The 24,725-nt window shown below is 43.3% G+C and overlaps 2 protein-coding genes across 3 annotated transcripts in view; one reads left to right on the forward strand and one right to left on the reverse strand.

Moving 5' to 3' along the window:
* TKFC (triokinase and FMN cyclase) overlaps nucleotides 1–19,858 on the reverse strand; it is a 32,081-nt gene extending 12,223 nt beyond the window's left edge. Inside the window, exons 1-7 of one of the 2 annotated variants that reach the window (XM_054971093.1) lie at nucleotides 19,341–19,856; nucleotides 17,812–18,024; nucleotides 15,693–15,882; nucleotides 14,667–14,777; nucleotides 14,403–14,584; nucleotides 8,541–8,619; nucleotides 1,586–1,675 (exon numbers count right to left, since the gene is read on the reverse strand). In XM_054971093.1, coding sequence (XP_054827068.1) covers nucleotides 1,586–1,675; nucleotides 8,541–8,619; nucleotides 14,403–14,584; nucleotides 14,667–14,760 — 445 coding nt within the window. In that variant the 5' untranslated portion in view covers nucleotides 14,761–14,777; nucleotides 15,693–15,882; nucleotides 17,812–18,024; nucleotides 19,341–19,856. Of the gene's footprint in view, nucleotides 1–1,585; nucleotides 1,676–8,540; nucleotides 8,620–14,402; nucleotides 14,585–14,666; nucleotides 14,778–15,692; nucleotides 15,883–17,811; nucleotides 18,025–19,340 lie in introns of both variants that reach the window. The other variant, XM_054971092.1, reaches the window with a different exon arrangement.
* A 172-nt stretch (nucleotides 19,859–20,030) lies between these two features.
* Nucleotides 20,031–24,725, forward strand: part of DDB1 (damage specific DNA binding protein 1) — a 32,719-nt gene continuing 28,024 nt past the window's right edge. Inside the window, exons 1-4 of the mRNA XM_054971304.1 lie at nucleotides 20,031–20,220; nucleotides 20,376–20,524; nucleotides 21,280–21,396; nucleotides 22,642–22,863. Coding sequence (XP_054827279.1) covers nucleotides 20,160–20,220; nucleotides 20,376–20,524; nucleotides 21,280–21,396; nucleotides 22,642–22,863 — 549 coding nt within the window. The 5' untranslated portion in view covers nucleotides 20,031–20,159. The remainder of the gene's footprint in view (nucleotides 20,221–20,375; nucleotides 20,525–21,279; nucleotides 21,397–22,641; nucleotides 22,864–24,725) is intronic.

Genomic DNA, 24,725 nt, shown 5'->3' on the forward strand with positions numbered 1-24,725 from the left:
CATTGCAGGGATGGCTGATATAATATGTGGTTCTAATAAGTTGTTGTTCTAATGTTAACTTCACTTTCCTCATTGCAGGGGTGGGAGGGGGGGCAATGATGAAGTCTGCTGCAGAGAAAGAATTACTAGTTTCCCAAGTACCTCACAGTCAGTTTCAGCCTGAGGCAGTGGGTGGGAATGGGATCCATCTTATGTAACTGGGCTTGGCACATGCCATTGTCTTACGCTTGTGGCTGGGTACTGCTTGGTTCTGTTGTGTGGTGCTCACCCACTGGCTGAACCCAGTGCCTGGCTGCTGTGAATGACACTGGTTCTGTTCGACTAAGTTGTAAGAGTGTCCCTTGCTTCAGTTTGGTTTGGGTGAAATGGATGTGATTCTCTGGTGTGAAGTTGGTCCCCTTGCTTCACTTTGGTTCTGGGGGGTTCCATTCTCTTGCTTCAGTTTGCTTCCAGTTCCAAAACTGTTCCTTGCTTCAATTTGGTTTGGGTGATTCTTTGGTGTGATGTTGGTCTTCATAGGGAACAATGGAGAGTGGCTAGTCAGACTCCTCAGAGGGGCGCTGTTTTTGGGCGGGGGGTCAGTTTGGTTCTGTTGGGCTTCCCCAAGGATGAGCTTGCATTTGGGAGCATGCCTTGGCTGTGGCATCCTTGCCCTGTATGTACATGCCCCTTGGGAAAGAAGTTGTAACTCATCATTGGGAATGGAGAGTGGCTGGTCAGCCTGGTCAGGGGGCGCTGGGGTTTGAGGGGGTGTCAGTTTGGCTGTTGGATTGTCTGGTGTAGAGCTTGTATTTGGGAGTATGCCTCTGGCCATGGCAGCCTTGGTCCATGTGTTTCTACAGTGGGAGTCAGCTTGGAGTTTTTTCCCCCACAAAAGGGACAAATGGAGTGGCTGGGAGCACCATGTTTAGGGGCCCACAAGATTGGACCTCAGGGTCCAATCTCCCTGGAACTTGGGAGAGTCTTTATAGGACAGTCAGGAGCAAGTCCCCTACAAATCTGGTTGATTTTGCTTGCAAAATGCCACCCCCAACCCCCTGGATAGCCCCCATAATTTTCCCCATAGGGAACAACAGAGATTGGAGGTGGCTGAGGGCACCTTCTTTGGGGGGCCATAAAATGGCCTCATTGGGTCCAATCTTTATAAAACCGGGAGGTTCATTAAAGGACAGTTAGGAGTAGGTCACCTGCAAACTTGGTGAAATTTGGTAAAAAAATGATTCCCCCCCACAAGCCACTGGATATTTCCAAACTGAGTTTCCTATAAGAAACAATGGGCGAATTTTACCAAATTTGCTCTGTATTTCTAAACCAATCTGAAGAATGAATTTGGTATTCAAGGAAAACAGAAATTTTTTTCAGTTCAGTATTATCAAACCCGAATTTACCAAAACTTTTCCTGTGCATATCCCTAGGTTATACACTGTACTACAATAGTATCTCCAATTCACTACCATGTCTCCAAATAGCAGCCAGTTAAGCATAATTGACAAGAAACATTCATATTCAGTTTTTACAGCCATGAAATGCATATTCATGAAGCCATGCCAAGAAAAGAGAGGGAAAAAAGTAGATTTATTCTCACCCAAGCCTAGTTCAAATTCGTCCTCAGCAAGCTGAAAAGTAGGTTTGGATCCAGGGACACTGCATGGGGACAGACTCACTCCCAAGGTGCCTATTGCAAATAAAGGAAGAAAAACTTCATATTGTAGTTTGGGTTCTTTTTTGTCTTATTACAGAAAATCAAGTAAACAAGTGTGCAGTGCTCTAAATAGACCACCACAATGCGGCACATGTTTGAGAAAAAAATTTCAGACTGTATTACGTGATACAAGGCAGTGTCTTTTCAAATGTGAGGACTTCAAATGTAAAGGCCAAAAATTTAATGGATCCCCACATGACAGTAGTTGTACTATTAGTATCCATTGATTTAGAAAATACATGACAAAAGCGCCTATGAATTCAAAAACTCTTTTAATTTAATTTGTGTTTTACTAATCACAACAGTATCTATATACATTTGAAAAATAGTAATATATGTGGCGAGACATTTATTTGGTCTACAGAAAATATGTTTGCCTACCCTCAGTCATTTAATGACATGGCTGGTTCTGGATTGCAGCTTTCACAGTGCAATCCTAAAGAGAGTTAGTTCTGTTTAGGACTACTGTGTTAGAGATTAGAAGTCTGATTGAAGGGTAGACAATACATATACTCAGGGCTCATTTGGAGGCGGAATGCACCTGAACGGTGTTCTGGTAGATCTGAAAAGAGGTCACATGGGTTTTGGCCCCGCCCATGTGATTCCTTTTCCTAAGAGTGCAAGCCAAGTGGGGCTGGGCTCCAAAGGAACGTAAGCTGCTTTGATTCATTCTGCTCTACTTTCATTTGTGACTTGTGGGGGGGGGGGACACACAGAGAAAATGACTGAATGGGTGCAAGTCGAGTGGGGCTGGGCTCCAAAGGAACGTAAGCTGCTTGGATTCATTCTGCTCTGCTGCTTTACTTTCATTTGTGACTCGTTGGGGGGGGGGGGAGAGAGAAAATGAGTGAATGGGTGCAAGCTGAGTGGAGCTGGGCTCCAAAGGAACGTAAGCTGCTTTGATTCATTCTGCTCTGCTGCTTTACTTTCATTTGTGACTCGTGGGCGGGGGGGAGAGAGAGAAAATGAGTGAATGGGTGCAAGCCGAGTGGGGCTGGGCTCCAAAGGAACGTAAGCTGCTTGGATTCATTCTGCTCTGCTGCTTTACTTTCATTTGTGACTCGTGGGTGGGGGGGGAGAGAGAGAAAATGAGTGAATGGGTGCAAGCCAAGTGGGGCTGGGCTCCAAAGGAACGTAAGCTGCTTGGATTCATTCTGCTCTGCTGCTTTACTTTCATTTGTGACTCGTGGGCGGGGGGGAGAGAGAGAAAATGAGTGAATGGGTGCAAGCCGAGTGGGGTTGGGCTCCAAAGGAACGTAAGCTGCTGTGATTCATTCTGCTCTGCTGCTTTACTTTCATTTGTGACTCGTGGGCGGGGGGGGGAGAGAGAGAAAATGAGTGAATGGGTGCAAGCCGAGTGGGGCTGGGCTCCAAAGGAATGTAAGCTGCTTTGATTCATTCTGCTCTACTTTCATTTGTGACTTGTGGGGGGGGGGACACACAGAGAAAATGAGTGAATGGGTGCAAGTCGAGTGGGGCTGGGCTCCAAAGGAACGTAAGCTGCTTGGATTCATTCTGCTCTGCTGCTTTACTTTCATTTGTGACTTGTTGGGGGGGTGGGAGAGAGAAAATGAGTGAATGGGTGCAAGCTGAGTGGAGCTGGGCTCCAAAGGAATGTAAGCTGCTTGGATTCATTCTGCTCTGCTGCTTTACTTTCATTTGTGACTCGTGAGGGGGGGGAGAGAGAAAATGAGAGCCAAGCTACAAGTGATGCCTTACACCGGTTGGACACTTGTCAGTTTACCTCAAGTTTTGATGGGAAATGTCGGCGCCCTGGTTTTACAGCTTGGCTCTCCATTACAGCTGCAAGACCAGGATGCCTACATTTCCCATCAAAACTTGAGGGAAGCTGACAAGTGTCAAACCTGTGTCAGGTGTCACTTGTAGCTTGGCTCTCAGTGAATGAGTGCAAGCCGAGTGGGGCTGGGCTCCAAAGGAACAAGCTGTTTGGAATTCATGCTACTTTATTTTCATTTGTGACTTGTGCGAGATAGTGAGTGCGTGGGTGCAAGCAGGGCTGGCTCTCCAGAGGAGGGTAAGCTGCTTTGAGTTCATTCTGCTTTAAGGAAATACCTGGAGATTTTTGCGGAAAGGGGCCTGAGGGGTGGATGTTGCCTTCTGACACACTTCTGGTGATGTCAGGGGGTGTGGCATATGCTAATGAGTTATGCTAATGAGTTCCTGCAGTTCTTTTTCTAGGAAATGACCCCTGCATATACTAGACATAGAATAAGAAAGCGTAATATATTTCTATAGTTCGGAGTTACCAGTGTAGCTGCCTAAAATTATCCATTTCACACTTGGAGGCCTCTGGCTGAAAATGGTCCAATGCTGCCTGGCTGGATAGGGGCCTGAAGCAGGCCATTGTCAAGAAACTGGCCTACGCTAGTCCATTTTTTGGCTTCCAAATACATGTCTCCAAATAGCAGCCAGTTAAGCATAATTGACCAGAAACATTCATATACAGTTTTTATAGCCATGAAATGCATATGCATGAAGCCATGCCAAGAAAAGAGAGGGGAAAAAGTAGATGATTTATTCTCACCCAAGCCTAGTTCTAGGCCTTTTGGACCTAGTTAAGCTACAGAAGAGAATCCTCTGGAAACTTACTAAAGCTTTGAGTTAACAGTTCCCAAAGATAAAAGGAGATGGAACTAAGGGACATAGGTGCAGATGAGATCATGGAAGATCAGAGTGCTTCAAGGCCAGATAACCAGGAGAGAGGCTCTCCATCTGCATTCCATCTCATTAGCACAAGGAATCCTGGTTAGGGGCAAGTTGCTCTGATTGTGAACATTTTTCAGCTGCAGAGAGATGTGTTCACACATCTTAGCAACACCACTGATTGGTCAAGCAGGATTAGGTCTGTGAGGTTCTGCCAAGTAACTCTCGAAGACTTCACTGCATGAGTCCAGGAACTGCGTAAGTTAAAGCATTTTATTTGATAAGCTACTTGTTCATTCCCTATTACACTCCTTGCCAGGAATGGCGACTTTCTACAAGCACATAACGTATATAGGAGTCTAAGCCCAGCCTCAGAATTCCCACCCACCCCCTTTAGGAAACAGTAAGCCAAGTTTAATAAATGAGCAACAGGACATAGCAGAGATGATGTGTGAGAAACTCCAAGGCTATGAGGCCCGGCTTCTCAGGCGAAAGAGAAACCGCAGGCTGAGAAAAAGGTAACAGCAGGCTGTCACATTCCAGGCAGAGAACAGCTTCTAACATTAGAGTCACACAGAATCAAACAGGCCTTGCAGAGTATGACAGGAGACATCCGGACAAGGCCATGCTGCAGTTGGCATGAGATAAAGAAGGGTCTTCATTTTGTTTTTTGCTAGCTTGTTTGCTGCTTACAAGTTATCTTGAGCTTTGGATCTGGCAAACAGTTTAGTTCCGTTAGACATTTGTGGTTTGACATGATAAGGTACATCTGGGTTAGGTAACCAAAGCCTATAAAGTATTTTAGGGCAGATATTTAGCTTTTATTCGAAAAGAGTCCAGTAGCACCTTTAAGACTAACCAACTTTACTATAGCATAAACTTTCGAGAATCACAGTTCTCTTTGTCAGAGGCATGAAGGGTAAGAAGAAACTGGTCAGATATATAGGTGGAGAGGGGAGGGGGGAGTAAATGCAACAGTAGCTTCTGATAATGGGATCAGTTGGCTTCTGATAATGAAGTCAGTTATTTCTGGTAATGAGATAACCATTCATAGTCTCTATTCAATCCAAGCCTGACTGAATCAAATTTACATATGAATTCCAATTCAGCAGCATCCCGTTGGATTCTGTTTTTGAAAGGCTTCTGTTGAACTACAGTGACCTTTAAGTCCTTGATGGAATGTCCTGGTAGTGTTCTCCCACTGGTTTCTGGATGTTGCCATTTTTAATGTCAGATTTGTGCCCATTTATTCTTTTGCGCAGAGGTCGGCTGGTTTGTCCAATGTACAGAGCAGATGGACATTGTTGGCACATGAGGGCATATATCACGTTGGAGGATGAGCAGCTGTAAGAGCCAGAGACAGTGTAGTTGACGCCATTGGGTCCTGTAATAGAATTTCCTGGGTAGATATGAGGGCAGAGCTGGCATCTGGGTCTGTTGCAGGGTCTGGTACCTGTGCTGGTGACTCTGCTAGCCGATTCATGGTTGTTAGTGAGAAGTCGTTTAAAGTTGGGGTTGTCTGTAGGAAATGAGAGGTCTTCCACCCAGGGCTTGTGAGAGAGGCATCGTTTTCCAGGATGGTCTGTAGATCACTGATGATACATTGGATGGGTTTGAGCTGGGAACTATAGGTGACAACCAGTGGTGTTCTGTTGTTAGTTCCTTTAGGTTTGTCCTGAAGCAGGCTGTTTCTGGGTACTAGTCTGGCCCTGTCAATTTGTTCACTGCATTAGGTAAGTACTGTAGCCCCAAAAATGCTTGTTGTAAATCTCTTAAGTGGAACTCCCGATCAAGAGCATTGGAGCAGATACGACTGTAACGTAAGGCTTGGCTGTAGACAACTGACTGAATGGTATGTTTAGGGTGATAGCTGGAGGCATGTAGATATGAGTATCGGCCGGTGGGTTTCCGGTATAAGGTGGTATTTATCTGTCCATTATGTAGTTGTACAGTGGTGTCCAGGAAGTGTATCTATTGTGTAGTGGTCTAGGCTCACTCAGGTTGACAGTAGGGTGAAAGTTGTTGAAGTCCTGATGAAATCTCTCAAGGGCTTCCTTCCCATGGGTCGAAATGATGAAGATGTCATCCAAGAATCTTAAGTATAGTAGTGGTTCCAGTGGATGGGAGCAGAGGAAGCGTTGCTCCAAGTCCGCCATGAATATGTTAGCATATTGTGGTGCCATGCATGTGCCCATGGCTGAGCCATTAACCTGTAGCTATAAGCTGTCACCAAATTTGAAGTAATTGTGAGTGAGTACTAAGTGGCAAAGTTCAGTGGCGAGGTGTGCTGTGGTTTTGTCCGGGATAATATTCCTGATGGCTTGCAGTCCATCTGCTTGAGGGATATTGGTGTACAGAGCCTCCACATCCATGGTTGCTAGGATGGTGTCATCTGGTAGGTTGTCAATGGACTGTATTTTCCTTAGGAAGTCAGTGGTGTCCTGTAAATAGCTGGGTGTGCTGGTGGCATAGGGCCTGAGGATAGAGTCCATATATACTGAGACTCCTACTGTGATAGTGCCAATTCCTGAAATAATGGGGTGTCCTGGGTTACCTGGTTTGTGGATTTTGGGTAGTAGGTAGAATGTTCCTGATCGTGGTTCCTGGGGCGTGTCCATATGGATACGTTCTTGTATGTCCTTGAGGAGTGTCTTTAATATTTTATTGAGTTCTGTTCTGTATAGCTCTGTAGGGTCAGAAGGTAGTGTTTTATAGAATGTTGTGTTGGAGAGTTGTCTCTCTGCTTCTTGTACGTAGTTATGTTTGTCCATGATGACAACTACGCCACCTTTGTCAGTTCCCTTGATTACGATGCCAGAATTATTTTGGAGGCTGTTTATGGCACCTCTTTTTGCACGGCTGAGATTCTGCTTTAAGTGGTGTTGTTTGTCAATTATCCTCCAACGTGATATATGCCCTCATGTGCCAACAATGTCCATCTGCTCTGTACATTGGACAAACCAGTCAACCTCTGCGCAAAAGAATAAATGGACACAAATCTGACATTAAAAATGGCAACATCCAGAAACCAGTGGGAGAACACTTCAGTCTACGAGGACATTCCATCAAGGACATAAAGGTCACTGTAGTTCAACAGAAGCCTTTCAAAAACAGAACCCAACGGGAAGCTGCTGAATTGGAATTCATATGTAAATTTGATTCAGTCAGGCTTGGACTGAATAGAGACTATGAACAGTTATCTCATTATCAGAAGTAACTGACTTCATTATCAGAAGCCAACTGATCCCATTATCAGAAGCTACTGATTGCATCTATTACCCTCTCCACCTATATATCTGACCGGTTTCTTCTTACCCTCCATGCATCTGAAAAAGAGAACTGTGGTTCTCAAAAGCTTATGCTACAGTAAAGTTGGTTAGTCTTAAAGGTGCTACTGGACTCTTTTCGATTTTGCTACTACAGACTAACACGGCTAACTCCTTTGGATCTATAACTTAGCTTTTATTGTTTTCTTTCTTGTCTTGCACGATTTCTTTATTTGTAATCTTTTGCACAATTCCTTAATAAACTTTATTACTTATATTTTCATGGTATTATGGGTTTGGGGGCTTCAATCTGAACCTAGTACTTTGGCCTGTTTGGCTTCAGCTACCAAGTAAGTGTTGAGCTCTCTGTTGAGCTCAGTCTGCAGGAATCCAACCTCACAGAGCTGACTTCTTGATCAACACCTGGTAAGGATGCAGACTCTGTTCTTTGGTCTCTCAGCTTAGGGTTAGTTAAGAAGGTCTGGTGGTAGCAGTTGTTACCATGGGAGGCGAGGCTCTTCCCCCTCAGAAGTGGGTTTTGTTCTTGACCACACTTTGGGCTCCCTGAGGACTTGAAGAGTTCATGACAGCCGCAGCGCAGCAAGCCAGCTGGTAGAATCCCAGGAGGAGAAGTAGGAAATCTGCCCAAGCTGGAAGGATTCACTGACCGCTTGTAATAATAACTAAGTCCCCCAGGAGTTCCCAGCCCACTGATGGCTGCTAATTCCCCAACAGGAATTACCAATTTTAAATCTTTATTCATTGCATTGCAAAAATTGCCTTAAAATTCAATGTAAAACTCAGAGCAGGTATGCATCTCCTAAACCACTCGATCATCCAGATGGAAAACTATTGTCTAAACCTGGCCAAAGGTTTACCTCAGAAGGCTGAGGTAACTGAACACTCACCCATTGCTGCTGCAACAGGAGTAACTTTGCGAACAATTTCATTCAGACCAACACCTTCCTCAGCCAAAGCCCCAGCCACCTAAACATAAAGAAAAGCACTGCAGTGAATTTTGTACCAAGAATTACTACAATTCACCACTTGTAACTGTACCTTATATTACAGGAACCCAACTAGATGCTTCAAGGAGACAAAAAATGGTTATGAATAACGTGATTGGCAATGCTGGTGACCAAGTCTCTAGCTGTGGTTCACTTGGAGCATGTTTCTTGTATGTTTTGTGTACCATATCCCCAGTGGCATGAATGGAGATAATGTTGCTTCCTTTACTTTTAAAATATTGTCTCTTCAGGGAAGGAACAGAAGTCTCTCACACTGTGTCTGTTCAGAGTTGTCTGTTCCAAGACATCATATACTGTTAGCCCCATATTCCATTTATTCAGATGTAAACCTGATTGTAATAGGTCTGGTTGCAATGGTTCTAGCTGTGCATCTACAACTATGCATATTTACCCAGAAGTAAATCCCATAAAATTCAATAACCTTTACTCCCAGGTAAGTACGTCCAGAATCGCAACCTAACTAATATACATCTTTCAAAATGGTTACCATCTGTAATATTACAGGTTTCTAAGAATGTAAAAAAATCCCTTGTGCTACAACGTGCTCTGACGTTTTAAGTAGGTCAATGCTATAAAAAAGAATGAATTCACAATCATATACAAACAATGGATACTTTAAAATGTATCTCCAGAACAACTGAAAGACAGAAACCCTTCTTTATGTTTTTAGGAGAGAACTGAGATTTCAAACGTTGCAAGAAACTTCCTATCAAGCCTGTTACTCAAACCCATCTACAGAGACCTGAAAGCAACCCATATGTCTGGCCTGGCAGAGCCCAGAAAAACAGGAAAACTGAAATTTTAAAGGTTTATATCTACATGACAATCCATAAAGCGTTCCACATTTTTAAAGCTCTCCCTCACAAGTCACAAGTTCTCATAGGAATCAATACCACAATCTGCTACCTGCTTTCTGATACATGGCATATTTTAAGGATGGCACTTACAGATTTACATAGAGTGAGCTGCTTTTAAAAAATAGTACTTTAAAATTAGTAGTTAGATGCTTAGGATAAAATTTAGCTTTAGGATCACTTTTCTAACGTTTGTGTTCCATTGCCATCTTACAGCTGTGAATAATGAAATCAGTAAACATCTATGTCTAAGTACCTATAAAACAGATTTTGAATTTCTAAATGCCTTTAAATATGCATTGTAATATATTTCTTTTGATGAGTAATAGGGGCCCATTGTCTGGTAGCTTTAAGTTTTTAAATGCAAACCTAAGAAGAATTTTTGTTTCACAAACAAAACTTTACAATTTCTTTCTGCAAAGTTACGTGCATTTATTGGTATTTAATATTAGTGCAAAGGTAAAAATTATTGTAGAATACTCAAATTTGAACCCTGTGACATGGCATACACTAGATAGTCTTAATTTATGTCTTTTCTACTACTGTCTTCTTCAGATGACTCTAAAACAGTACTTTTAATTGACTCATCTGAATGCCTATTTTCATTACCTAGAGACAATTTCACTCTTCTTGGGATGTCCATTCTTAATGTGCATCATAGGTTTCCAACATATCCAGTACTAACATTCACCCAAAATTTGCTGAGTAATTTGGTACATATTATTAGTTTTTTCATTTGTAGACCCGAGTAGTAGTAGACAGTGCTACTCAAAGGAATCAAAAATTCTTGCAAAATCATAGTATGTCATTTGCTGCCAGTTATAAGCATGAGCAGATAAACTGACACTGACAGATTAGCGTAATGTAGTATGCCAGTGAATAAAGCCAGTTTATCAAAACGGATCTTCAGTGAGCTCTGTATTTTTCCAAGCTGTTGCATAATTTCCATGTATATCAAAAATCTTGATAAAATGTACTTCACTGCAGTCCTCACAATAAATGAAGAAACCCTTTATTCTCTGAATCTGTAAACTTCCAAGAGCAACAGATCACACTTTGTAGACAATGATGCCAATTTTAGCATGATAGTGCCTGTCCTGGGCACTTCCTGAGCACTTACTTGATCAGTCATATGACTGATGTACAAGCCAACAATCCATATACTGGTATCTTTTACATCAAAAACTATGATTCAGGAATTATCTATTTGAGTTGCAGTGAGCACTGCCCACAGCGATTTCAATATAAAGTATGCATCATGTCTGCTGGACTTTAAACCACAGCGGGTTAGATTAACTGTGAAGGAAAGGTAAGCAAAGAAATAGTAATGCCATTCAAGAGAAAATGTTAAAATGAGCAGACGACTGCTTGAGTAGGCATTCACAAGACCATTAGGGAAGATGTTAAAAACAAACCAGAATGACTTTGAATTATATTGGTGCTTGTGTTTTGTACTAGTCTGAACAGGACCTTCTACAGGTGCGACCCAGCACACAGGCAAAATCAACAGCTTGCCTATACACGTGCGTTCTCTCTGGCAGCCTCCACCTTACAGAATGGTCTGTCTGAGGAGATCAAGAAAGCTCATAGTCTTCTGGTTTTCTACAAACAATGCAAAACTGAATTATTCTGGTGGGCTTTTTTACACAGGAAACTGGACTGTGCTGTAAGGAAGTGGTTCAGACAAATGCATTGGAAAAGGATAGAGTCTGTAGACTACTATTGTGTACAGTCTGTTGCTGTAAGTGTGCTTCAACAGGACAGCTCGACACTACGTAATATATCATCAGTGGAATATATAACCATTGGAACTATCAGTCCTCTTCTGCTGATGTGACCATTGATTCCTGAAGGGGATGGATGCATCTTAGTCTGGTGGCTCAGTGCTAACCATTTTGCCTTGAGTGACTCTGGTAGGAGTTTAGACTCTTGGCTGAATCTAACCTCCTGATGGTATTGCTCTCAGCTTCACTGACACATTCAACTTCCCTCACCACGTTATGGTGTGTATCCAAGAGGGGATACTAGAACTAGGAAAGATCTTAAAGCATAAGTATGTGTTAAGATCAAGTTAATTCATACTATGGTATTCACCATTTCTATGTATGGATATGAAAATAAGACAGTGAAGAAAGCTGACAGGAAGAAAATGTATCTATCTGAAATGTGATGAAGAAGAGTTTTCCAGATACCATGTAGGGCCAAAAAGACAAGTAAATGGGTTCTATACTAAATCAAGCCTGAATTCTCCCTAGAAGCTACAATGATGAAAGTGAGGCTGTTGTACTTTGCTCACATCATAGAAGACTCACTGGAAAAGGCAATTATAGGAAAGGTGGACGGCAGCAGGAAAAGATTAAGACCCAAAATGAGATGGCTTGACTCAATAAAGGAACCCATGGCTTCCATTTTAGAAGATCTAAGCAAACTATTAATAATAGAATATTTTTGAGGTTGCTAATTCATAGATGTTGCCATAAGCTAGACGCAAGCAACCTGACAGCACATCACACACTGAATGTCCAAGCCATTGACTGTATTGACCTACATTGTAACCCACATTGAATCTCAGTGATAAAGGCAGACTATAAATAAATAGTCTTTAGCAGTTCTTTATCAAAACACTTCAGGCATCATTCATAAAGTAAAACACTTGAAGGTATTACCCAATGATGTACTATAATAAAACAAAACAAACATGTTTTGTTTGGTGGGATTGTATTCCATATCATTCCAATATTTATTAATGCAAAATAATGATGCTATCATAATTAGATTGACAGAAGAATAATTAATATCAGATTTTGGTTTGGCAGGTTTCTGATGTGCCCGTTCTGCTGTAAAGCTCCGAGAAGTAATTCTGTATTGAACAATTTCTTCTAAAGTCATAGAAGCCTTTTTTACTATTGGTTAGATCAATTACTTGTTTCACTGCAGTGCTGTTAACCATTTTTCTACACTTTTTCTTGCTCTTGGTTACAGTTGGCCTCGTTTCAAATATCTTGCTTTTCTTTCTTGTGATAGCAATCAACTATGACTGAGTTCCATAAGAAAATCTCTCCAGAACATTTATTATCATCACATTACCTTCTTTATAGGCTGTGTGAAGACTCTTCTCTCTTCTGTTGCTGGCTCTCCAGAACAAAGGAAATAAATTTATTGGATTCAAATCCATGCCCCATGTCTTCACTGCATCAAAAATGTTGCAGTCTATCTCTGTTACTGATGGACCCAGTTCTGGGTGGAGAGATACAGGGGCTGCTTGAAACAAGTTATTTGTCTCAAGTTGTTTCCTTAATCAGAACCTGATCACCTTAGTGTGTTGACTGCAACCTGGGATAACTTATTGGTAAACTAAGTCTAGCCCATTCTACTACTGTTCTTGGATTCTTTGCTCATTGTAATGACATGGTCTGGGGAAAATTTATAGTAACTCTCACCACAAAATAAAAAGTAGAACATGAAAACACTGTAGAAATGTACACCTCTTTCACTGTTGTAATTTGCCAATAGCTGATATCTCATGGCACACAATGAAAGAATTTCTGCCAAGGTGATAAGCTCTGAAATTTTTCTACTCCTCAGACGAAGATAATGTCAAAAGAAGATTTCATCTCTGTGATACAAGACTGAAAATACTTCATCATATTTGTAATCAAGTACTTCTTCAAACACTGAATTTACAAATCCTAAAAGCTACTAAATAGATGAATTCATCAACGGTGCTATGCCCTCCCTTTAGAGAAAGTGGAACCATCTATTCAGACCTCACAAATACCAACATTTATTCATTGGACAGCCATGGCCACCATTTTAAAAAATGTCAATTATACATCATTTTCTTCCTTACCTCAGCTATGAATTTCAAAAATAAAAGAACCTTCCTCCAAAGTGCACAAGTTTTAAACCTATGATAAAACTAATGTGGTGTAGTAGACAATGTCATACTAGGACTTGGGGACCCAAGGTTGAAGCCTTCAGTCACCCATGAAGCTCACTGGTTATCTTGGACCACTTGATCATTCTATCTAAACGACATCACAGGTTCTTTGTGAAGACAGAATGGAGGATGAGACTACTATGTACTCTGAGCTCCTGGTAGAAGGGACAGGATAAAAACACAACAGATAACACAGGATATTTATAGTAATGGTCTAGGATAAGTGTGTAACTAGGTTTGCCCCAGAACACTAACAGATAGCTAGAGTCCTAGGGACTGAACCATACCCTTTTGCAGTTCAAGGGAACTGACACTGTGGCAGGTAACAAACCACTGTATGCTACTGGGAGCATGTGACCCCCAATATTACAGCAATTACACTGGCTACTGATCCAATCCCAATCCCAATTCACGGTGTTGGATCTATCCTTTAAAGCTACCCATGGCATGGAACAAGTTATCTAAAGAACCATCTTCCCCCAGATGTTTTTGCCTGGAAGTTAACAGTACAGGAAGAGACCCTCCTGACTGCCCCATCAATCAAAGATGTTCATTTGGTAGGTACATGAGAGACAGTCTCTTTGGTAGCAGCTCCTCGATTATGGAACGGTGTCCCTTGGGAGGTGGGCCTGGGCCTGTCACTCTCTTCACTTAATTGAAGATGGTTTTATTCAGGATAATATTTAGTTAGTTTTTACTTGTTGGTAGCTTAGACTGTGATTTTAAATTGTGGGTTTATGTATTTTTTTATGTTTATTGTGTTATTTACATTGTAAGCCACCTTGAGTTCTGTAAGGCAGAAGGAGGCTAATAAATGCTTTAAATAAATAAAAATTAAAAATATTCTCAGTCTTCAAACTACCATTTCCACTTTGGAAGTGCTGTTGTGCACTGCAGCCCTGAGTCAATGTCAAACTGGGCCTTAAATTTGCCATGGATGCCTCCTACCTTATGTATGAGTATTGTGCCACAGAGACCTCTCCTGCCAGTCTTCTTTTGTGTCCAAAAGGCAGAGTCATCACCAATCACCACCATTTGCACAACAGCTCCTTCTTCCCGTGCCTGCTCCAGTGCCAGCCCAAAATTCAGACGATCCCCAGTATAGTTCTTCACTATTAGCAGTGTCCCAACTAAAGAAAAGAAGAAAAGAATTGAATTCCACTGGATCTGACATTCAGAAGATATGCCCACTCAGTAGAAGTACTGCTATACCTGCTCCAGCTTGTCTCACAGTTCGGATTGCTGCCAGAATGCTGCCTACTGCAGGAGAAGTGAACACTGGGCCAGCCACCACTCCTGTGAGCATTCCCTTCCCAATGTATCCTGAAGAAGGAAACAAACAAGGCTGCATTAGCATCACATATACTGTTTTACATCCCAGTTACACTACAATTCAAAATAATCAGAGCAAACAAATGGAAGTATTTTACTCAATGAGTAATTGAATTATAGAATTCACTGGCAGTGGATGTAGTGATGACCACTACTCTTGATGACCAATATCCCAGAAGGGGATAAACAGATTCACGGAGGATATGTCTATCAATGGCTGCTAGCCATCACGAATAAAGGGAAATTTCACACTGAGAGGCAGTAAACCTCTGAATACCAGTGCGAAAAGGTATCATTCAGGGAAGGTCTTGACCTCTTTGTCCTGTTGCTGGCCCTCCAGAGTAACTGGTTGGCCACTGTGTGAGAAAGGATACTGGACTAGATGGACTACTGGTCTGATTCAGCAGGGCTTTGCTCATGTTCTTAGAATCCCACTGCAGCTAGAATAAGATTTTCAGCTTACTGCATACTGTCAGTAAGTGTGAAGTTGGACTCAGCAAACTGAGAATCTGGGTAATGTTCCCCTAGCACCAAAAGTCCCTTTTGACCCACAGAAAGATGATTCCAAGGGTCATAGGAAACACATGGACAAGCACCAATGCAAGTCAAGGGGCTGCATTAAAGAGAAAGAGAAATTGTCCTCCCTCTCTGCAAGCAGAGCTATACTGTATAAAGAGGGAACAAGCCATTTTTCCTCCCTTCTCATTGTAGCATCCTCATCTTGTATGGCTGTTTGCCCACGGGGGTAACAGCAGACAGAAGGGGCTGGATGGGAGAGGGAACTTAGCAAAACAGATCAGATCAATGGACCCAAACCACATCTGTACCCAACCAAGAGGAGGGGGAGGCATCCACCATGATGCCTGCTCATATACACAAAGATTCCATAAATCTGGCCCCACAAACCTGCATGGGCAGGCTCATGACCTGAACCACCTCCAGATATAAGTGCCACTTTGCCCTCCACATTTTCCAGGTCAGAACGCAATGCCACTCTGTGACCCTGCAGCAGTTGGAGGCCAGGATTACAGGCCACAATTCCAGCCAATGCATCATCTGCACAACTCAGAACTGTGTTCACTAGCTTCTTTGACCCCTAGAAGAGGAATACACAAGAAGGTTCATGAGCATGCGGACGCACACACACACACCCTACTACAAAGAGGAGATTCCAAACATGACTAGCTGATCTACAAAGTTGTTTTGGATACTACACCAAATGCTTATAAGCAGATGAGTGGCTCATGTTTTTGTTGAAACTGGAAAGGAGTTATTGCACAAGAGATGTGAAAATGCCATCCATTTCTAGAACCTGTATGTTCAAGTGACTTTTTAAAAGGTGACTTTTAACAGCAAGTTTTGAGGGCCCCAGCTGGGCCAAAAAGGAGTATACACATTTTAAATAAACAATGTTTTCCACAGCACTTCCCTCTGGCTATTACACTGGAAGTGATAAGGCACATGACACTTTCACAGCACAGCTTTTTTCATGACTCTCCTAACATCTGAAACCACAAATTAGGAGACAAACATTAAATCAAGATCGTTGTCCTCTCGGATTGCTGGCCAGCCAATCCCAAGATAAAAGGATGGCTGGAGAAAAATCGAGACTAGACAACCAGCAAGTTATCAGATCCTATTTAATCACCCATAAGCTATTCCTCCACAATGACAGAAACTGCAGACCACAGCAATTATGAATAAAAAGTATCCCTTTTAAAAAACATACAGTATTTGCACACATGCACTTATCAACCCAGTGAGAGTGATATCTAACATTTGTATTGCATTTGTTTAGACTCCTACCTATTTTAGTCCAAAGTAACAATATGTAACAACTATTTATAATCTTGCATATTAGCAGTCGCTGCCAGACTGCCAGGCTCATAAAGGTGTACATGCAGCTGCAGCAGTCTCACTCTTGGATATTACATGAAGCCTGTCATACTCCTTCTTCATCTTAAAAGAGCTGTGGGCTTGCTACATTTACAAGAGAGATAACAAGAGCCCCATATCTAGTCTCCAGATGTGCTGAGCTTTCTCCTTTTTAAAAAATTCTTTTCATTTAAGAGATTACCAAGTCCTATATACAAACCACACAGCACAGCCTAATGCACATACCAGTGCTGTACAAGTAACACCACTGCCAAGATTTTGCCCTTAATTTAAAGGTCTGGATCTGTTACAGAATTTTGGGATAGCCCCTCTCTACAATTTAAACTAATTGACCAGGGCTGCTTAAAGTCGTGAGAAAATTCTTCTTTATGCCCCACGTTTTGTATTTTCTGTTCTTGCAGTAATTATCATGACATTTTACTATGGTGGCCATGAAAAGGGTACAGCAAGTTACTTCTACTATATGCTGAAAGTTAAAACTTGTTTATATCCAAATATATTCAGTCCCAGCCTTGAGGATTCTTGCCCAGTTATGTTTTGAAATTAAAGGCACCAGCCAGAAATGTTATTCTTACTATGTTCTTTCAACTGCTTACTGTGACCTGTTAATCTCCACTGTCCAGAAGATCAAGTATTTTGACTTGTTTGTTTACAAAACCATATGAGATCTTATGACTGTATATAATCTTTTCTATGGAGATTGAAAGGTATAAAATGCAAGTGATATTGTTTCTCTGTATGAATTCAGATACCAAACTCTGATTGCCTCAAGGCTTATTGCGAAGAAACCTTTTTCCTCCATGATTCCTAAGTTTATGCCTTGAGTTAGTTTCTCAGACTAGTAGTGAAGTGGGGAAATCTACAATTGACTAAGAGTGTTGGGTTAAAATTCCCCATCAGGAAACATGCATATGACATGTGAGAAACAATGCAACTACGATATGAGAAATCCAGGTTCAATTCCCACTCTGTCATGGAATCTTGCTTGGTGACTTTGGGCTAGTCATACACTCTCATCCTAACTTACTTCATAGGGTTGTTTTGAGGATAAAATAGAGGAGAGAATAATGGAAACATTTTGAGTCCCCACTGAGGTAAAGAGAAAGCAAATAATAATAATGCTAGTCACCTACTGCTGGTGTTTTTTGTTGTTTATGTACTCAGAGACTGAAACCATACTTCAGTAATGTCACAAGGGTCAAACAGTCACCAGGTGAAGAATAGTTAGCAGCAAATGCAGTATACTGAAAATGGTGTTCAAAATATTGTAGCACTAGATATATTATTATTGTTGTTTATTTATAATCCACCTTTCTCACTGAAATCCAAGGCAGATTGCATACTGCAAATGAATACAATAAAATCAATAGCTGTGACACTCACAAAGCAAAAACACAATACGATTAAATGTTAGGGAATTCAATGAAAACAGATACAAATGTGAAAAGTAACATAAAGCCAAACACATAAACAAAACTTTCCTGAATTAAAGTGTAAGTAATTAACATGACATCTTTACCAACATTAAACTACCCAGTAGAAGTGTTATCTACATCAGCAGACAATATTCAATAGTCTAGTCTATAGTCCCTGTCCCTTACCAAAGTATCTCTTTGAACTATTTCTTCTTCCAACTTTTTAAACCTTTATGGGGAGATAGATGAGTTTTTAAAACTAAAAATAATCAAAGCAATTTCCTATTACTATGACTTCACAGTAAGTGGCTTGCACCTTCAAGACTAACAGTGCAATCCTAAGAAGAGTTACACCAGTCTAAGCCCACTGAAATCAATGGGCTTGGACTGGTGTAACTCTGCTTAGGATTGCATGGTAAATGTTTTTTATAGAATTGTAAATGTTTTTTATAGATGTAAATGTTTTTTATAGATGCAGTTTTTCAAATCAGACCACTGAAATTCTACATCAACTGGAGCTGTTAAAAATACTGAAAAATATTGAAATATTTTAAAAATCCGTACTCATTATAAAGCCAGATTTATGACATGCAAACTCATTTAGGATCCTCCAGATGGGAAGGACTGTTCCAGCAGCTTGCACTACAATTGATACAAAATAATAACACTAGAACAAATGTCAGTTTGCTCCTAAGGCCTCATGTGAAAATCCATACAGAGGCAAGATTATGCAGAATTTACCTGGATTGTCAACTGAGTAAGTTAAAAAAACTCTTTGGGTGTAGAAAAGTTATATTAAAAAAAAACATCTCAGCAAGGCTCTGTTAAAAGAATAGGGGCACTGGAGGAATCTGCCATATTTCAATAACACTTCTAGCCATCTCTAACTGTATATTAATTCCAGAGAAATAGCTATATTTGTCTGTTGCAGCAAAAACAAAAAGAAGCCTCGTGGCATTTTAAAGGCTAACATTTTATTATGCTATAAGTGAATCCTCACCATACAGCCATTCTACATAAGAGAATGAGGGGGGACACCAGGATCAAAGGGCCATGAAATGCAAGTAGCGAAGATACTACTGGACTCGAATCTTGAAATATCACTGTGGGCAATTCAAATCTAACCACAAAAAAGACCTTTTGTTCGCTAGCTATGCTAAGCTAAGAACATCTATAGCAGGTGGAGGTCTCCAACTCTTTGTCCAAGCCAGGGGCTTCACGCCACTTCCCGCTTAGGGCTCACCTCCATGCCGCCAGGACCTGCGACCCTGGACTGTCAGTGCGAGTTTCTGCGGGGGGGGGGGGGAGGACGACTTGCCTCCCTGCCTGCCAGTCACAGGGGGAGAGCTCCTGCTCTTTGCCGCCAAGCCAGGAGGCGAACTGAAAGGCCGCGCTGGGGCTACAGCGGGATAGGGGACTGCCTCCACCCGAAGAGAACTGAGGAGAGACTGGAGAAGAGGAGGGAGGCGGGACTGGGGCGCCTGAAGCCCCCCCACGGACTACGCCCTGGAGGTCAAAGTCCTCTTGGCTCACCATGGAACAGGCACGGCCCACCTGATAGGGGCGAGAGGGGAGGGGGAAGTAGGAGCCAGTTAGCTAAGCCTAACACGGGGCGCGAGCTCGGGCGGTTGACTTCAGCACCCAACGCAAACCCTGCAGAGCACAAAAGGAGGCACGAGGGAGACGAGAAACGCAGGACTGAGCACGCAGATCACAAGAGTGCGCCTGCGCTAGTCTGATCCACGCGATTCCTCCCCCTCTCTATATTATCGCTTCAGCGGCCCGAACGGGATCCTGCGCATGCGCGTTAGAATCTCTCGCGTTCTTCCCCTTCTGACTTACTCCCTCTGATCAGAAGGGGGCGCGATCATCCTCGCGCGTTAGTCTCGATCCTCCTGGTCACGCTCTTTCCTTTCCCGTCGTGCCTCGCGCGGAGCGGGCGCTCTGGCAGTGGCGGGTTCTCGCTGGTGCCGGAGGCGGTAGTGGCCATCAGCCTGCTTCCATCCCTCCTCTCTTCCCCCCTTTCCGTGGCTCTTCATCTCTCCCACTCCCCACAGCCGCCATGTCGTGCAATTACGTGGTGACGGCACAGAAGCCCACGGCCGTCAACGGCTGCGTCACCGGTAATGGCAGGGGGAGGGGCATTCCCGTGCTGGGGGAAGTGAAGGGGGAGGGGCTGTCCGTGGTGGCGGGAGAAGAAGGTGAGCGGGTGGGGGGCTGCGGCTGTCCTCGTAGAAACTCTTCTCTGTAGCCTTGCGATGCTGTTTTCCCGCCCCAGGCCACTTTACTTCTGCCGAGGACCTAAACTTGCTGATTGCCAAGAACACGCGCCTGGAGATCTATGTGGTTACGGCAGAAGGGCTGCGGCCCGTCAAGGAGGTGGGCATGTACGGCAAAATCGCGGTCATGGAGCTCTTCCGACCCAAGGTGCGTCTCCTTCACAAATGATACACAACGTTGCCTTGCACCCAACAGGTTTTCCTGGGACAAGTTACTCGTGCATTTGGAGATCAAGGTTTCCCCCCCTCAGGCCGTATGTGTGTTCCTCTTTGCCATCCTCCTGCAGTATGTCATATGAGTAATTATGCTTTACTGCATTGTAAGAAGCCCGGTTCCATACACCAGGGTCTGTTGAAAAGTGGGGAGGATATTTTACCCCTATAATGTTTTCCCGCTCTGTAGTTGGCAGCTCTGCCTTTGCTTGAAAAGAGCTAATCTGGGGATGGGAAAATAGATTTTCATGACTGTTGGCCAGGTTAAATTTGACATAGAATGACTGTGAGCTGATGATGCTGGTATTTCACCATGGGCTGAACATTTTTTAGTGGCCCATAATCACTGATATGGCAGTAAGAGCAGCCTCTGTGCCTTTGTTTATGTAGTGCATTTTTATCCTATTCTTCCTCCAGGCAGTCTACATCTTTTCCCCCTCCATTTTATCCTCACAGCAGCCTCAAGAGGCAAGTTAGGCTGAGAGAGGACAATTGGCTGAGGTCACCCAGCAAGTTTTATGACAGAATAGGAATTTTAACCTATGTCTCCCAGATCCTGGTCTGGTACTCTAACCACTGTGCCACTCTTGATCTTGCTGTGCTAGAGCTGTTTGAGATCAAGGAAGCCAAGATCAGCAGGGCTGCTTCTGTGTGAAATTTTCATGAATGCTTTTTAATTTTATTTTTAAGGGGGAAAGCAAGGATTTGCTCTTTATTCTAACAGCAAAGTATAACGCCTGCATTCTCGAGTACAAACAAAGTGGGGAGAGCATCGATATCATTACCCGTGCCCATGGCAATGTGCAGGTAAGAAAGGGGAGATTGGGTGGTTTGGATAGAGCATGATGTAGGGTAACAATGTTTTTGTGCTAACCTCAATAGATTTTCTGTAGTCTGGTTTTAAAGAACTAGTAGTAGAAATTAATTAATGGACAGTACAACTCTAGTCACCATACTTATCTTAGCTGTTTGGTCAGTTTACATGGGTGGGTGTTTTCTGCATATAAACCTTCTTATGGCTTTTTCATTGAGCCTTGATTTCCAGATATGTTTGTAGCTTATTTATTTGATTGTGTGCTGCCCTTCATCTGAGGAGCTCAGATTGCCATACATGATGTTACCCTCCCCCCCCCCTTTTTTTAATCCTGAAACAGTCCTGGGAAGTAGTTTTGCTAAAGAGATAGAATCTAGCCTGAGTCACCTGTAAGCCGTGTAAGTATAGTTTTTCCCTTTATGACTGATAAGTGCCTTAGTGGTTCTGGTTATACAGGCCATCATCTTGTGTCACATTTATGGCTGTTTGTACCATTTGTGACCTTTTACGTCCTGCTGAAGGTAGATTGCCTGCTGTTTAAAGTATAAACATGCTTTTGTAGTCTGATTTAAATGGCAATTGTGAAACTGGTCTATATAATTGATTTCTGTTCTATGGAAAGCTGGTGTTTGTTTTTGGGATGTGTATGTATGGGGGATTCAATGAGGCATGAAGGTATGCTTGTAGAAAGGTAAAATAAAGAAAGACAATATGTTTGTGGAGCATTGGTTGGAGTTATTTTCTGTCTTAAAAGGATGCCTTGAATAGTTCAGGATGCATTGCATAGTTCAGGTCACACTATCAACACATTTCTTTCCCCTTTTTAAGTCCTTAGTTTGTATACCACTCATATATATGCTTCGTTTATAACAATATCCATTCAGCATGCAGAACCCATGAGCTCACTCATAAGATAGGTGTTTCTAAGGTGTAATTGCATATAGCCTGAAAACATAGAGGAAGGCAACTTCTTATACATGGACTGCATTTTTTATAAATGGGGCCCTTCTGATTTGAGATATTGAGCTTATATCTTGTAAAAGCAGCATTGCACTGTACTTTGTATGATCAAAGCCCATTTAATAGCATTTGTTTAACAGTGATTCCTTAGAGCAGCTTCTGTCAAAAGTGGGAAAAAGAGGAGAGTAAAAAAAATTTTTTTGGTAATAGTGCTTGGACAACGGTTACTGTTGAACTGGAGCTTGCTGAGAAAAGTTGTTTTTCCTGTTGCTTTGTAGGATCGTATCGGTCGTCCCTCTGAAACAGGTATAATTGGCATAATTGATCCTGAATGCAGGATGATTGGATTGCGGCTTTATGATGGCCTCTTCAAGGTTATTCCTCTGGAGCGGGAAAATAAGGAATTAAAGGCATTTAATATCCGACTGGAAGAGCTGCAGGTCATTGATGTCAAGTTCCTATATGGATGCCAGGCCCCAACCATCTGCTTTGTTTATCAGGTACCCATGATGGAAAGGGAATTGCTGGGCAGGGGTGGTGGTGCTCATTGGTCTTGTTGAATCAAGAAGACCTTTGTGCTTTGCTTGTTTCAGTGCTGTTCCCAGTATCTAGATTCTGTATTGCTCAAAATATATTCACAGGAAGCAAGCATCACTTGTCCCTCTTGTGTTGTCCTTTGTTTAGACTACCATTGTTGAGATCATATAGTACCACTAGCAACAAAGCCCATTGTGGGGGGGAAATACAATGGGCTGTAGAAAAGGGGGGGGCGGGCAGGCGGGCAGGCATTCGCTCCTCCTCCATCACTGATTCCAGCTGGTGAAGAAGGGGGGTGGGCATTGTCATCTATTCCATGCCTGATCTGCCTGATCTTGGCCATGTGAAGGGGTGGGGGGCTTTCCTACCTGCTCCATGCGTGATACATGCCAGGTAAAGGGGAGGCATTACCGCCTGTTCTGCGCCTGACTACCGCTGGGTGAAGGGGGAAGGCATTGCCGCCTGCTCCGAGCCTTATCCCAGCTGGGTGAAGGGGGGTGGGCATTGCCACCTGCTCCCCGCTGGGTGAAGGGAGGAACAGGCATTGCCTCCTGCTCCGTGCCTGATCCTGACAGGTGAAGGTGGGTGGAGGGCTTTACTACCTGCTCTGCTTCTGATCCCAGCTGGGTGAATGGGGTACGGGCATTGCCACCTGCTCTGCTCCTGATTCGGGCAGGTAGACGGAGGGGGGTAGGCATTGCTGCATGCTTGGCTCCTGACTCTGGCAGGGTGAAAACAGGGTGGGCATTGCTGCTTGCTCAGTGGCTTATTCCAGTTGGTTGAAGAGGGCAGGCATTGCCATCTGCTCTGCTCCTTATCCCAGCTGGGTGAAGGGAAGAAGGGCATTGCCTCCTGCTCTGCGCCTGATCCCAGCCAGGTGAAGGTGTGAGGTGGGCATTGCCACCCGCTCCACTCCTGATCCCAAATGGGTGATTGCAGGGGGTGGGCATTGCTACCTGCTTTGCCACTAATACCAGCTGGGTTAAGGCAGGGGAGGGCATTGCCACCTGCTCCACTCCTAATACCAGTCGGGTGAAGGAGGGCAGGCATTGCCATCTGATCTGCTCCTAATCCCAGCTGGGTTAAGGTGGGGGTGGGCATTGCCATCTGCTCCACTCCTAATACCTGCTGGGTTAAGGCAGTGGGTGGGCAAAGCCACCTGCTCTGCTTCTGATCCCAGCTGGGTGAAGGGGGGGCATTGCCCAGTGATCCATTCCTAATACCAGCTGGGTTAAGGTCGGGGGTGGCATTACCACCTGCTCTGCCCCTAATAACAGCTAAAGTAGGAGGGGAAATGCTACCTGCTCCACTCCTAATACCAGCTGGGTTGTGGGGGGGCATTGCCACCTACTCAGCTCCTAATACCAGCTGAGTTAAGGTGGGGAGTGGGCATTGCCATCTGTTCCGCTCCTAATACTGGCTGGATTAAGGCAGGGGGAGGGCATTGCCACCTACTCCACTCCTAATACCAGCTGGGTTAAGGTGGGGATGGGCATTGCCACCTGCTCTGCCACTAATGCCAGCTGGGTGAAGGCAGGGGGTGGGCATTTCCACCTGCTCCACTGCTAATATCAGCTGGGTTAAATTGGGTGGTGGGCATTGCCTCCTGCTCCCGGCCTGGGCTTCCCACCATGGCACATTTTCTGGAGGGACATAGTGCCTTGCCTAGGCTTCCCTCCATGGCAACGCCCTCTGGTGGTGCACCAGGGTATAAAGTGAGTTGTTTGAAATAGGCTTTCTCAATTATATAGTAAGATGGGTTCTCCAACCTGAAACGCTTGTTTATAAGATAGTTCTGCTTTAGAAGTTTTTGACCATGATATAT

The sequence above is a fragment of the Eublepharis macularius genome, chromosome 2, assembly GCF_028583425.1.
Source record: "Eublepharis macularius isolate TG4126 chromosome 2, MPM_Emac_v1.0, whole genome shotgun sequence".
Lineage (NCBI taxonomy): Eukaryota > Metazoa > Chordata > Lepidosauria > Squamata > Eublepharidae > Eublepharis > Eublepharis macularius.